General features: G+C 46.6%; 1 protein-coding gene across 4 annotated transcripts in view; it reads left to right on the top strand.

Annotated features, from left to right (window-relative positions):
* Rdl (Resistant to dieldrin) overlaps positions 1–12451 on the top strand; it is a 228955-nt gene that overhangs the window by 174743 nt on the left and 41761 nt on the right. For all 4 annotated transcript variants that reach the window (XM_077663327.1, XM_077663325.1, XM_077663326.1 and 1 more), the window contains exon 5: positions 7936–8018. In XM_077663327.1, coding sequence (XP_077519453.1) covers positions 7936–8018 — 83 coding nt within the window. The remainder of the gene's footprint in view (positions 1–7935; positions 8019–12451) is intronic.

Raw genomic sequence — 12451 nt, forward strand, 5'->3', positions numbered from 1 at the left:
GAGTTCATTGCTTTCGCATGGGCACTCTCTCTTAATGATTATAATGATGATCGAGTTTTTTTTTTCTTGTCAAGCAAGGACATCTGTGGCCAACGATTGGCATGGCACAATGTGTTTTCGTTTACTCAACGTGGGGTCAAAGACCAATTTACCAGACATTTTTATCTAAAGGAACGAGCAGAAGGCCAGAGGAAAACTTGTATTCTTTGTCTCACCGGTTGGTATTCGCAGGTACTGACGATTGAACCCCGCACCTCCTGCATGCGAGGCGGATGTTGAAACCGATAGGCGGCCGATGCGATGGGCACTCTTTTGAATGTGCTTTTTTTTTCGCGAAACGTAATTGCGTCAGCGTGCTTCCACATCCCCGAATAAGCCTCCGCAATGTCTTAGTCAATCTTTTGTTTCGGCTGCTGATCACAAAGACATGGGGTAGAATCCTGGCCACTCTTGGAGGAGACATGAAAACGCGTGCTGTGGTCGAAAATAAAGCGTGGCTGTCAATTACGACGCAGCGCACGTGCAGGTTCTGGACCTTCGACAACTCGTACCACGTGGGACTTATACTACGAAACAGATGCTGCACCGGAGGGCGCTAAAGCTTCAGCCACTGAAGGGCATGAGGAGAGCTCAAGGGTCTTTGTAGCCATGGGCTTTCTGGCTTATTTCTCAAGAGCTGTCCAAGAGTGGGTAAACTAAGGGGCTAATATATCTTCAAACCTTTTGGTCTATGAGTCACCGTCAGCAAGCAAATGAGTCACCGTCAGCAAGCCCTCGACAGCACAAAAGGCATGTCCAGGCAGCCTTTTTCTAAGTCTTGCGACAGGTTAGTAGACCCTCTCCCTGCAACATTCCTTGTGCATTCAATCAGTCTACGGTTACCAGGGACGCCCGAAGACGTCGTGTCCAAGTCCCCTCCGTCGTCGCATTTCAGCTAAATTAGAGTCAGTTTGTAGGGGTGTGCGAATGGCACTTTTTTGAGAACCGAATCGGATGCATATAGTCTAGTTGACCTGCTCAAGGGAAATGCAACACTAAATCATCGCATTACATCTGTGACTTTCATGTTTGCATATTGGATTGTTTGCATAGCAATTTGACTTTTGCTACTGATGACGGCAGCCGGTAACCTAGCGCCATGTCTTTCTAAATGAGGGGGGGGGGGGGGGGAGGGAGGGGGTAGAACTACTTCGAGCCATCGCCTCGGAGATATGGGGCATGAAAGCAGGACTTGCTGAACTTGCCCGAGCGCTGTCGCGTCACCCAACCTCGGAGGCTATGCGTGCGCATTGCGAACACGCCGTTACTCGGCTGGACTGCGTCGTGACGCTCGACCTTACAGCCTGCGCATGCCGATCGCGGCAGCATGCTGTGCGGCGTCGGAGTGCGCCGTGCATTTGGAACAGTCGTCGAAGAAAACAGCCTTATTCGAACTTCGTGCCTAATATTCAAAAAGTATTCGAAGTTTAAAAATACATCCGATTCGTGCCGCATAATTTCGAACGTGTACTATTTGATTCGATCGATGAATCGCAGTTAGAAAATACCCCTTTTTTGGCATCTAGTGCCGACTAGCGTTCTACCAAGAGAGCTTGTCATGAGGCGCCGATAAGTCAGTTCGCTAGGTTCTTTTAACCAAAAAGCCCATGTTTCTATTTAAATGATTAAAACATTGGAAAGAAATCGGGAATGTAAGGAGACGAGAAGTGATTGAACCCATTCATAATTTTTAGGAGCCGGAAAGCAGCGAAAACTAAAGAGAGAAACACAGAAAGGGTCTACCTCTGTTCATGTCCATAGTTTCCTACTGCCTTCTGTTCACATGCAGCAATGTTAGGATATTCAAAATTTCTACACTTTATGTCGAGGGTTATCGAATTTCTCAAGCATCCACCACTTTTTCCTCGAGTTGCTCTGCGAGAGCTTCATGATTATAGTTTCTGCGACGTCATATTTGCATTTTATTATAGCAAAACGCGTTCATATACAGATTTTCAGGGAAGCATGCAAGCGCCAGAGAAGCAGTGAGAAAAAAAATCGCTGAAACCACTCGGTGTCGCTGTCTGGCTTCCCACACTGCACTCAATAGTGCCAGTGTCTAGGAAATGGTATCCATAATATCTGTATTTCGTGTAGGTTAGAAACTCCATGGTCATTATAACGAGCCTCAGCTTGTTCGGCGCAACGCACGATTGCTTGCAAGCTTAAATACTCTGACGAAAACTAGCGCTCGGTCATACAGGACAAAACACAGTGGGCATGTGGTGACATCTTCGTTTTGTGCTGTCTGATCGAGCGCTGCTTTCTCATCATGATACACCAATTCGCCCAAACTCCCAAACTCGCCCAAAAAAATACTCTCCTAAACCATTTTTATGCACGCCCAGTGGGATGAACTGCACTGCGTTTGTACCTCAGTTTCGAGTTTTAGGCTGTTGCTGAAAAGCAAAGTTAGCTCCGGGGAAGACAACAAAATACCCTTCAGCCCTTTACCCGTTAGGTTGATTTCAAATCTCGACGTGACGCAGCAGATGAGCACGAAACTTGTAAGGTATTCTTTCCCGGCCCTCAACTGCTGCACCTTTTAGTTCGAGAGTGCTACTTCACGAGGTTTAACCGGCTTATCGAGTTTGTACGAAGCTTGACCCCTCTCGCGTTGCGCATTGCACAACACAGTCTTCGTCATCTTCCACCTGCGGCACGAGCAAACAAGATCAAACAAAGCCACGATGGTAAGCGAGCCCGGTCCGCATGAGGAGGAGGAGGTGTTGCGCCGACTACGCCGCACTGGGAGAAAGGCGTCACTGCGAACCTACAGATCCCCGAGAACGGGGCTGAACGCAGTGAAGAATAAGCCACGGAAGCGGAACTGCGGAACAACGAACCGTTCGCCTGAAGGAGCAGCGAAATCGACAACGGGCAAGACAAGAGTTACTGCGTGAACAGCACCGCCAACGCCTCACCGCGGAACGGAACGAACGCCAGGCAAATTCTGAAATGCTGTTGGCCATTGCCGCGTCTGCTACCGCCAAGTTTCAGCGAGAGCTTAAGAAAAACACGTTCGGCTATCCGTGCCACGTATGCGATCGATTGTGGCGTTTGAAACATCCTCATCCATTGCTGCTTACTTTCCCCAAGATAGACGTAGCCAGCGGGAAGAAGACGATGCCTCCATATTTGCCTCCACTAGAGGACGTGGCAGAACGCATGCTCTCCCCCCCCCCCCTTCCGTATGCCCTTTATGCAGATACGCCGATTGCTGTACTGGAGCCACGAACAGTTCCAAATAAAAGTACCGATCGTCAACGTTCCGGGGGACACTGGCGAGATGCTTAAGGCTCTGTCTCGCAATTTGGAACAAGACAGCTCTATTGTGGCGAACATCAAACGCAGAATGTTCGCGAAGACCACGTATCTAGCCATCCAGGTGTCGAGAACAACGCTTATGCTTTGGGTATATGTAATAAAGCGCATCAAAAGCGCATCAAAGGCGCATCAGTGATGAAACTTGGAGCCAACCAAAGAAGGCAAAAATACAAGCAAAGCCAAGCCGTGCTTTCGCGCATCTAACACTTTCAATGTTATTTATTTGTTTTTGTAGCATGTGTTCGCACTTGTGCTTCAGCAGCGTCTGTCTGGGGCTTAGTTGGTCTATGTTCTCAACGCGGGATACTTTTTAACGCAACACATAAAAAGAGGAACAGCGCTTGTCCTGTCCCCTCTTTTGTGTCGCGCTATTCCGTACTTGCACTTGTCTAGATATGATTTTTACACGCTATTCCGAACCGTACCAGGTAATTGCAGTCAGCCAACAGAGAAACTTTTTCCGCTTTCTTGCTCGCTGAGAAAGAGCCGACGTCATCGAACTTTCCAGTGCGTAATGTGCTGCACGTTGAAGACTACCGCGAGTGAACCGTGTCGTCCGTCGCGCAGGCTGTATGAACTCAATATCTTCAGTCGATCGACCTTCATCGCAGGTGCGAAAACGAGCCCACGTAAGTTATGCAAATATCTAAGCCGTTATACTATACACGTCACAGGGTTATGCGTTCGCATTACGAGCTGGCCATAGCAACTTGCAAGATTCGTTAAATCCCGTTTCCTGCATACTGAGTAAGTAGTTAAAGCCCACGATTTGCCTTGGTAAACAAGAGAAGATGCGGCTACACTCTGAACACGCTTACGCCTATATGGGAATAAAAAGAAAATAAGCTGTTCTTCATTTGAGGACAGCTTATTGCCCTTCTTATTGCCCTTCTTTCTGTTTAGAGTGTTCGCGTTGATACCTAAACAGTAGCAGGATTTGTCCTGCTGTCGGCATCTACAGAAATTTGATTACTGGCAGGTTTTGTTGATTGCTAAACAGCATCAGCTAGGTCACATTCTTCTTTGGAATATCAACCATATCATCTAATACCAGTGTCAACAGAAGCCGCATAACAATTGAATCGAGATGGTTAGCCCTATTTAATCGCTCACGAGAGAAGCAATACTGGCCCGGCGCAATGAGCTATTTAGGTTATCGTAATAGTTCGACACGTCTCGCTCAAATCGAAATGCACCAACTCACCCAACAACGCAACCCGCATAAGCATGATATCGGTGAATACATTAGTAAAACGTCTTCATAGTCAACTTATGATGCGTAAGCAGTCGCGTTATATGCGGGAAAATATTATAGGTGCTTGTTATTCAAGAGGTTAGCTTAGTATTACGACGAACTCATGGTAATCTGTGCACTACATCGCAGAACTTGTGAGCACTAGCACTTATGCGAGATACCAAAAAGATATCTCGGCATGCAAAACGATCTGATTCCTTCTACCATTGATTTATAAGCTGAAAGCATCTGAAGTTCTGACCATCGACTTCAAAGGGAAGGCAAAGTAAAGGGACGCTGGGACACTTTAAGGAAATTGGCTTTCCTGCCGGATTTCAATAGTGTCCTTCTACTGAGGATCCTGCTGCATTTAGATTTCGCCTTAGTGCTAAAGCGAAAAATGAAGACGAAAAGCACCAATTCACTTGAACAAAATTAATGGCCCCGAACCTAGCTGTCTACACAGGAAACTAGTTATGGACCCATTTTTGGGCGAGAATTCCGCAATGCACTCCACATCACGCCATCTCTCAGTTGTGCATGAAATTACGGAGGCAGTCTTCCTTCTGACTCTAGAGGACGAAATTGCGGAATCGCAGTTGTTCCCCAGGATACCATCGCCAAACACACTACTGTGCGAAGCCGCGAATGTTATTTCTTGCTTGCTGAGCACACTTGATACCTGCCTAGTTCTTTTTTTTTGCGTCCCTTGATTTTCTTTAAAGCACCGTGTTGGATCCTTCTATTTTCTCGGTTCTCTCCTCTTCACCTTGATCAGTAAGGCTGGGGTGTCTTAGGAATGGTCTTCACATCATAGTGGTTCTAACGAGTTACCAGCCCATAAAAAAAAACTGTTTCAGCGCCAAGCGCATGAACTACTTTCACCGAGAAAAAACGTCACGGCTATATAGTGGAGCATATAAAATCCATGTCCCATTAGCCCAAATACGTGACACGTTAATACCATTCCTGATGAATGTACGTAAAATAAGGCAGAATTGCACTCGCCATTCTAACTGCTTCTTTCTTCCCTTCTTTTACTTCATGAGAACTCTCTCTCTCTCTCTCATTGTGTTTATGGACATTGGTCCATCCATAAAATTACATCTTCTTTGCAGCTGCTGCACGCTTTAACGCAACCTGAAGGTCCTCGCTGTGTATTTACTGCATTCCTGCTTTAGTGGTTGTAACGAAGACTTCACCTCACGCACTGCACACAAAAAGAAATGTTGGCACTCCAGTCTAGCATTAAGAGTAAGAAATGGGAGCGGGGTAAAGGGAACTGTTTCGCTGGCCTAAACTTAAATCTCTATAACGTTCCTCCTAACTCGTACGTAATGTCGTTGGCGTAATGTTCACTAGATTTTCCAGTAGAGCCTCACCTATACACCGCCATTAAAAAGATAAAAAAACGGATGCACTCAACAGTGTTCTTACCTGTGGAAAACCTCCTAATAAATGGCGACAGAGCACACCGTCTATGCAGCCACGGCCCACCGCAAACACTCGAAACATTCGCAAACTGGAGAGTGGCGACACGTCTGTAATTATGAATAGGAGCGACAGAATGTGACGGGGAGCTAGAAAAGGGACTTTTTAGGGCGCACCCGGACAAATATTGGCTGTTGAGATTAGAATTCGGTTTTTCCTCGACCCTCTTTACCTCCCCCCCCCCCCCCCCCCTCCGCCTTTATTTTTGCGATCATTCTCTTTTATTGTTGAGGGACGAGGGCAGGCCTGTTTTACTGCGCTCTTTTCTAGACCATTCCCCAACAAGAGTGCGGTATGGGCGGAGGCAGCTTTGGCGGCCGTGTTTACACAACGCTGTTTTTCAACCAGCGTTTTCTTTGAGGTCACGATGGTGAGTTTGGATAAGACGGCCCGTTTGCTTTCTCTTAGGTTGGGGCAGATGTATGCTTTTGAGCGCCGGGTCCGCCTTAGCGTTGTGGTACCGTGTTTTAATTTTATTCTTTTCGGGGTTATTGGAAACGGCGAACTTTATTTCTGCTTCTCTGTTTCGAAGCGCTCGGGCTTGTAGCCAGGCTCCTACTGGTGCCTGAACGACAATGTTGAAACTTGTTCAGGTGCATTCAATCTTCGCTTGGTTCATCGATGAATTTTTGAGCGCAGCTCTTAATTAGGCGGCCGTTCTTGCGTTCCTCGTCGTAGTTGTCGCCGTAGCCGCTTGTCTGAGTAGCAGGACGAAACACTACCTGCAAGGTGGCTGCAGTGGGGAGATCCCGGTGGGTGGCTAGCAACCTAACACGCCACCTGCCGGCGGTGTCATGTGAAGAGCTGTGCTCAAATTTCGCATTACCCACTACTGTTATCGTCTGTCCTTTTTTTTTTTGTTGACTACAAAAAGTCTGTTTTTTTCGAGCCTGCTTAATCAATCAGCGGCGAATGCTTTGTTGAATTTTTTGTAAGACAAGAATACAATCATCTCGAAAGCTGCAGTTTTTCATCCGAAGTTAGAAATCCAGCTTCAATGTGTACGACAGCTTGTGCACAGCCCCTTCAACAGATTCGTTTTCCTCATGGTCGGGCTGACGTAACCACACATGTTGAAATCTTTGCATCAGCATATTGATTAAAATTTATTCTGGTTCTCTTAGATCATTTACTGTCTTTCATATAGATGAATATAAATTAAGAAAACCCTGTGAAGGGGTACTGCGATGATTGTCAATGCGAGGCTTCCAAAAAATGTGGTGACGTAATGTGTCTAACTAAACACTTTTCTAATACCCAGTCGACAGAACAGAGCCTCTCGACTTCAAAAGACGTCAAGATTGTTTTAAAATTCAACATTAAGTAAAAGTCATCTTTTCTTATCAATTGATTTGAGTGCCAATTTTTATGTTTGATTAATACTCTTTGGCAGGAAGCTTCAATCCTCCGTAGTATAATACTATAAGTTTGATATGTGCTGATTAGAGAAAATATATTTACTTCAAATGACGCTCACTTCAGCCTAATAGATGGAGTTTTATTAATGCTAAAATTTGTTCTTATAATCCGGTTCTTTTGAAATAGAAACCAAGATTGGGAAAATGTCTCTTCAGAAATATTTTAATCATTATATCACTCTGTTGTTGTTTTTCTCTATGGAAAAAAGAAAGAAAAACTCCGGGTAGCATATTCTATGCAGGCATGTCTGAAAACTGCGGCGCTTTCGCGCCGAGCTTTGGTTAGGAGCCGGTCTCGAATAGAGCTGTGCAATACATTCGTATTATTTTCCACAACATGCCTCCGCACAGAACAGCGCCATTTTCGCTTGCATATAGAAGGGCTTCGCTTACATGTGCTCTCTCTCTCTCTTCTTTCATTTATAGGTTGACAGTGACTGCCAGCTGCCCAATGGATCTCAGATATTTCCCGATGGACAGACAAGCGTGCACTATAGAGATAGAAAGTTGTAAGTCTCCTTTCACTTTACTACTTCTAAGGGTTTCCACTCTGAAGCGCGAATTTTGTGAAGCTTGTTTAAGCAATGCGCGGAGTATCTGTGATATGTTCGTGTGAATTCAGCAAGCATCAATTTCAATGCTTGTGCTCTGAACTCACCTCCATCTTCACCCACGAAGACGCGGAGATCCCACTAGTTTCACACAGCTATTCACTCCACCACGGCGTTTTCGTGTCAGAAACAGCTGAAAACAAGCTAAGTCCACAAAATCAGTTATTGCAAATAAGGTAATGAAAATAGACTACAGACAGGTAAGCTTCGTCTTTCGACTTGTTGAGACAACTTTTGTTACACGCTGTCGCATCTGTAGGCTGCAGTCACGGCGATCAGATTGCGTGCGGAAATGTTCCGGATGACATTCAAAGCGTTGTTTCCTCAACCTGGACTGAAACCATTGGAGCTGGTTCACTCAGTCCAGGCTACACGTGCAGATGGTGCCGGGAAAAGAACGAGAAATAGTTCGGACGTGAATTACGGGAGCTTCAAGGAGTAGTGTGAAGCTCGTACACAGCTTTCACAACAGAAATCGAGTGAACACTGGAGGTTACTTCTTGGAAAGCGCTTGCATTCTTACACTGCCAGTTTCACTGGTGTGGGAAGTCACTGCGCTTGGCCACATCGCAGCCCTTTTTAAAGCAGCCGTGGGCTAGCACAACTTTGAAAAGCGAGAGCTAGAGTTCTAATCAATGCATTGATCGGAAAAACTGCCACTCCCACCGCATAAAAAAAAAGGTCTATGCTGCACTGTTTACAACACAGCCACTAGAAATAGGCTCCGTTCATAACACTGCGATCAGTTACAGGTAGGCCCGTAATTGGGCACGGTATCCCGCCTAGCACTGCTCAAAAAATTCAGTAGTACAATCCTGGATTCCTTATCTTCGGACGTTTTAAGACGCAGCGCGGGACATTTGCTGAAGCTCCTCTGCGCTGCTGCTTCGACAGCTCTGCTACGAAGTTAACTCTAATGCAGCTTCCCGTCTGTGTAGCTGTTATTCACACTGCTATTTCCACGAGCGGGCAATGAACTGCAGCCTCTGATGGTGTTTTTGCGAGAGTCGCTTGTGTTGGCGCACGCGAACGTTAGTTCTGCAACGGAACGGCAAATGCACACGAGAAAGCGCCCCGCACTCCCGGCGCTATGCAAGTGGGGAAGTGTACAGGTACACCGCGGCGATAAGAGCCCGCTGCTGCCTTAGCCACGGTTTCTGCACAGCCATCGCCGATGGCAGCTCCCCCAAGCCGGGCACGTGCGCTCCTCACGAGCCGGGAAGAATCGCGCCAAAGCCAGGCGCGCTGCAGAATTCCGTCCAAATCTCCGGCGGCGGCAGCAGCAGCAGACCGTTCCGCTCCAGTGTTTTTGTTTTTTTTTTGTTGGCGAGAAATCCGGCTTCGTGCCCAACTCGGTTCTTTGTCTTCCGCCGTCCCCTCACCCACCCACCACGTCGAGTCCTCTGGCGACGCGCCGCTTTCGAAACGACTGCTCGCAATGCAGCAAGATTCTTCTCGCTCGAGCTTCCTTTACTGCGCGCATACATAGATATGCAGAGTGGGTGTGCTCACGTATGCGTGACTGGAAAGCCGGTTCCATGTTTGATATTCTCGGGCGACAAACACAGGCAAAACAAGCAGAAAATAAAACAGGAAATAAAAGCTCAGAGTGCGTCAATCAGAGGGAGCCCCGAGATTCGGCGTTCGCGATTCCCGTTTCTTTTTTTTTTACGTTTACTGCGGGTGCTTCTGGCTGCTGCTTTTAAGCCGCCGCCGCCGTATGGCGAGGCGATTCGTCGGCTCAGTTTCCGTTCTGTGTGCGCACAGGGCCGCATTGTTCTGCTAAACTTCGTCGGAGCGAAACGTGTCCGCCTGTTTTCTGGCGCCGCATTACAAGCTCGCAGTTCCTGGTTTCCCGTTTTCACGGTGCATTCGTTGCGCCAAAATGTTTTCTACGCGCCCTGGTGTAGAAAACAAATCATAAAATTTGATGACGCTGATTTTAAATCAGTCATGTTGTCCCTTACTGAATAGAAAATGAGATCATATAAGAGAAACGCCTGAATAGTTTTTTTTAGACTTGCGTTTCGCAAGGAATTGCAACAATTGCAGCATTTTCCACGCTCCTTCTTTTTAAGGAAAAAAGTGGATGCAATGTTATGCAAGTAGCGCATACGAGTGACGATTGCGAGGGTTTGTGAAGAACGCATGCAATTTAAATATAATCCTGAAAACATGCTGAACAAGAAATATTTAATGTTTTGACTCAGTACAACTTGTTTTAATTACCTTGTGGATCACTCAAAACTTAACAAAATCAGGTTAGACTTTATTAATTGCCAAAATGAATTATAATTTTATAGTGGAATGTGCCTTGGTGAAGTTGTCAAGGGTCAGTATATTTGAAGTATGGGAGTAAGCGCTGCTATTGTGTGGAGGCTAATTATTATTTAGTCTCAGATGTGAATGTTCTCTGGAAGAAGTGTCTTCCTCCTATCCCTCTTCCTCAGATCATGAATGGCAGTTTACCAATATCGCGCAAGATAAAAGTATATAACAGTTGTATCTTACCGATGCTCATCTATGGGGTAGAAACGTGGAGGTTAACAAAAAGGGTTCAACTTAAGTTAAAGGGCAACTGCACCATTTTTTGAGAATTCCGCTATATTCAAGGATTCCAACCTATATTGGCTGCAGGTGAAGCATGCCAAGTGTTTTTAGTCCTAGCATTTAAAATAGTGACGTAATCGAAGATTGGAATTTAGGCTTCTCCTCAGTGTACTAGAGAAGTGCGGACAAGTTTGGTGTGATGTCACGGAAGGTAATATTTCATATTACTGCTCTCCTCTCCACCACCCAGGTGTGCCTCGTATGATGCTGCCAAACAACTCTTGGCAGGCTTTGTCTTCGGTGGCCTTGATCTTTTTTTCTTCAAAGCAAGCGTTTATTCATTGGAACTGTACCGGTACCTTCGATGACGTCATCATGCGCCGCCCGATTGCCGCTGTGTGCTGCGGACAAGCTTGAAAGCCATCACGATTTTAATCGACGATTACGTCACCATTTCAACTGCTATCCCAAAAGGACTTCGCATGATTTACCTGAAAGTTTCACACATTCGACGCCTTTAAGTTCGTCTTTTCTAAAGCCTATGCAGTTGCCGTTTAAGGGCAACACAGCGAGCAGTGGAAAGGAAAATGATATGTGTAACGTTAAGAGACAGAAAGCGTGCAGAGTGGGCCATGGAACAAACACAGGTTAATGACATCCTACTCGAAATCAAGAAGAAACGAGCTTGGGTAGGGCATGTTATGCGAAACCATGATAAGCGATGGTTGTTAAGGGTAACGGACTGGATACCAAGCGAAGGCAAGCGTAGCAGGGGCGGCAGAAAGTTAGGTGGGCGTATGAGGTAAAGATGTCTGCGGGGATAAGGCGGGTCCAGCTAGGTAGCCGCAGCTAAGGTGGCCTTTGTGCTGCAGCGAATGAGTCGGGATGATGATGATGAGGCTGATGGGTTGTACGATTATGTGTAGCCGAAAACAAACTCTCTTGGAGACGTGCAGGATGCGGCTGAGCACCGATTACACAGAGGTTAAACGAAAACTACTTCTTTCAACTAGTTAATTCATCGAATTTCCGCCAATACACATGTGGGCTTTCGCATGTGAGCATATCTACCATAACAAACTCTTTCATTTTAAACTTACTGGTTTATAAGGGTATAAGGCTATTAACCAAACTCACGCAAGCAGAATACAACCTAATCATCTGTTACATGGTGCCTCTGAACTAACATTATTCTGTCCAGCTACGAGAGTTTCTCAGTCTCTTTTCTAATGAGATGCGCGAGTCGCATTAATCTTTTTCGCGAGATTCCGCCGCGGAATCGTCCGTATAGCTTCCGCAGCCGGTAGGAATCTGGCTCATTACCTGGGTCTCAGTAGAGCACTTGGGGCTTAATGCTCTCCGGCGCAACGGAAAGTAGAGGGAGAGAGAGAAAGAGAGATGAACGGGGAAGAAGCTCTGATATATGGACAGCCCCACTGAGAGGCGGGCCCGCTGAAACATCGAGGCTCGTTAGGGACACACAATTTCGTCATTAGCGATGCGAAGCAATCTCCCAGCAGCATGATGACTAATTTCAAAACACCTATCGCCGAGAGCCGCACTGCGCGTGCGCCGGGTTCGGGAGCGAGATCGTGCATTATACTTGCTGCCTGTTTTTTATTTCCTCCCCATACTCAGGCCACTGGACATGCAGAGCGAGGGAGCCGAGTTTTCTGAAAATGCGCCTACCTTGCCGCGTCATCACGGCGCCTGCGCGGACGCTGTCGGGGTAATTGGTCGGCGCGTGACTCGCAGTTTAAACAGGCTCGGCCGCGCGTGGC

The sequence above is a fragment of the Amblyomma americanum genome, chromosome 4 (genome assembly GCF_052857255.1).
Source record: "Amblyomma americanum isolate KBUSLIRL-KWMA chromosome 4, ASM5285725v1, whole genome shotgun sequence".
NCBI lineage: Eukaryota > Metazoa > Arthropoda > Arachnida > Ixodida > Ixodidae > Amblyomma > Amblyomma americanum.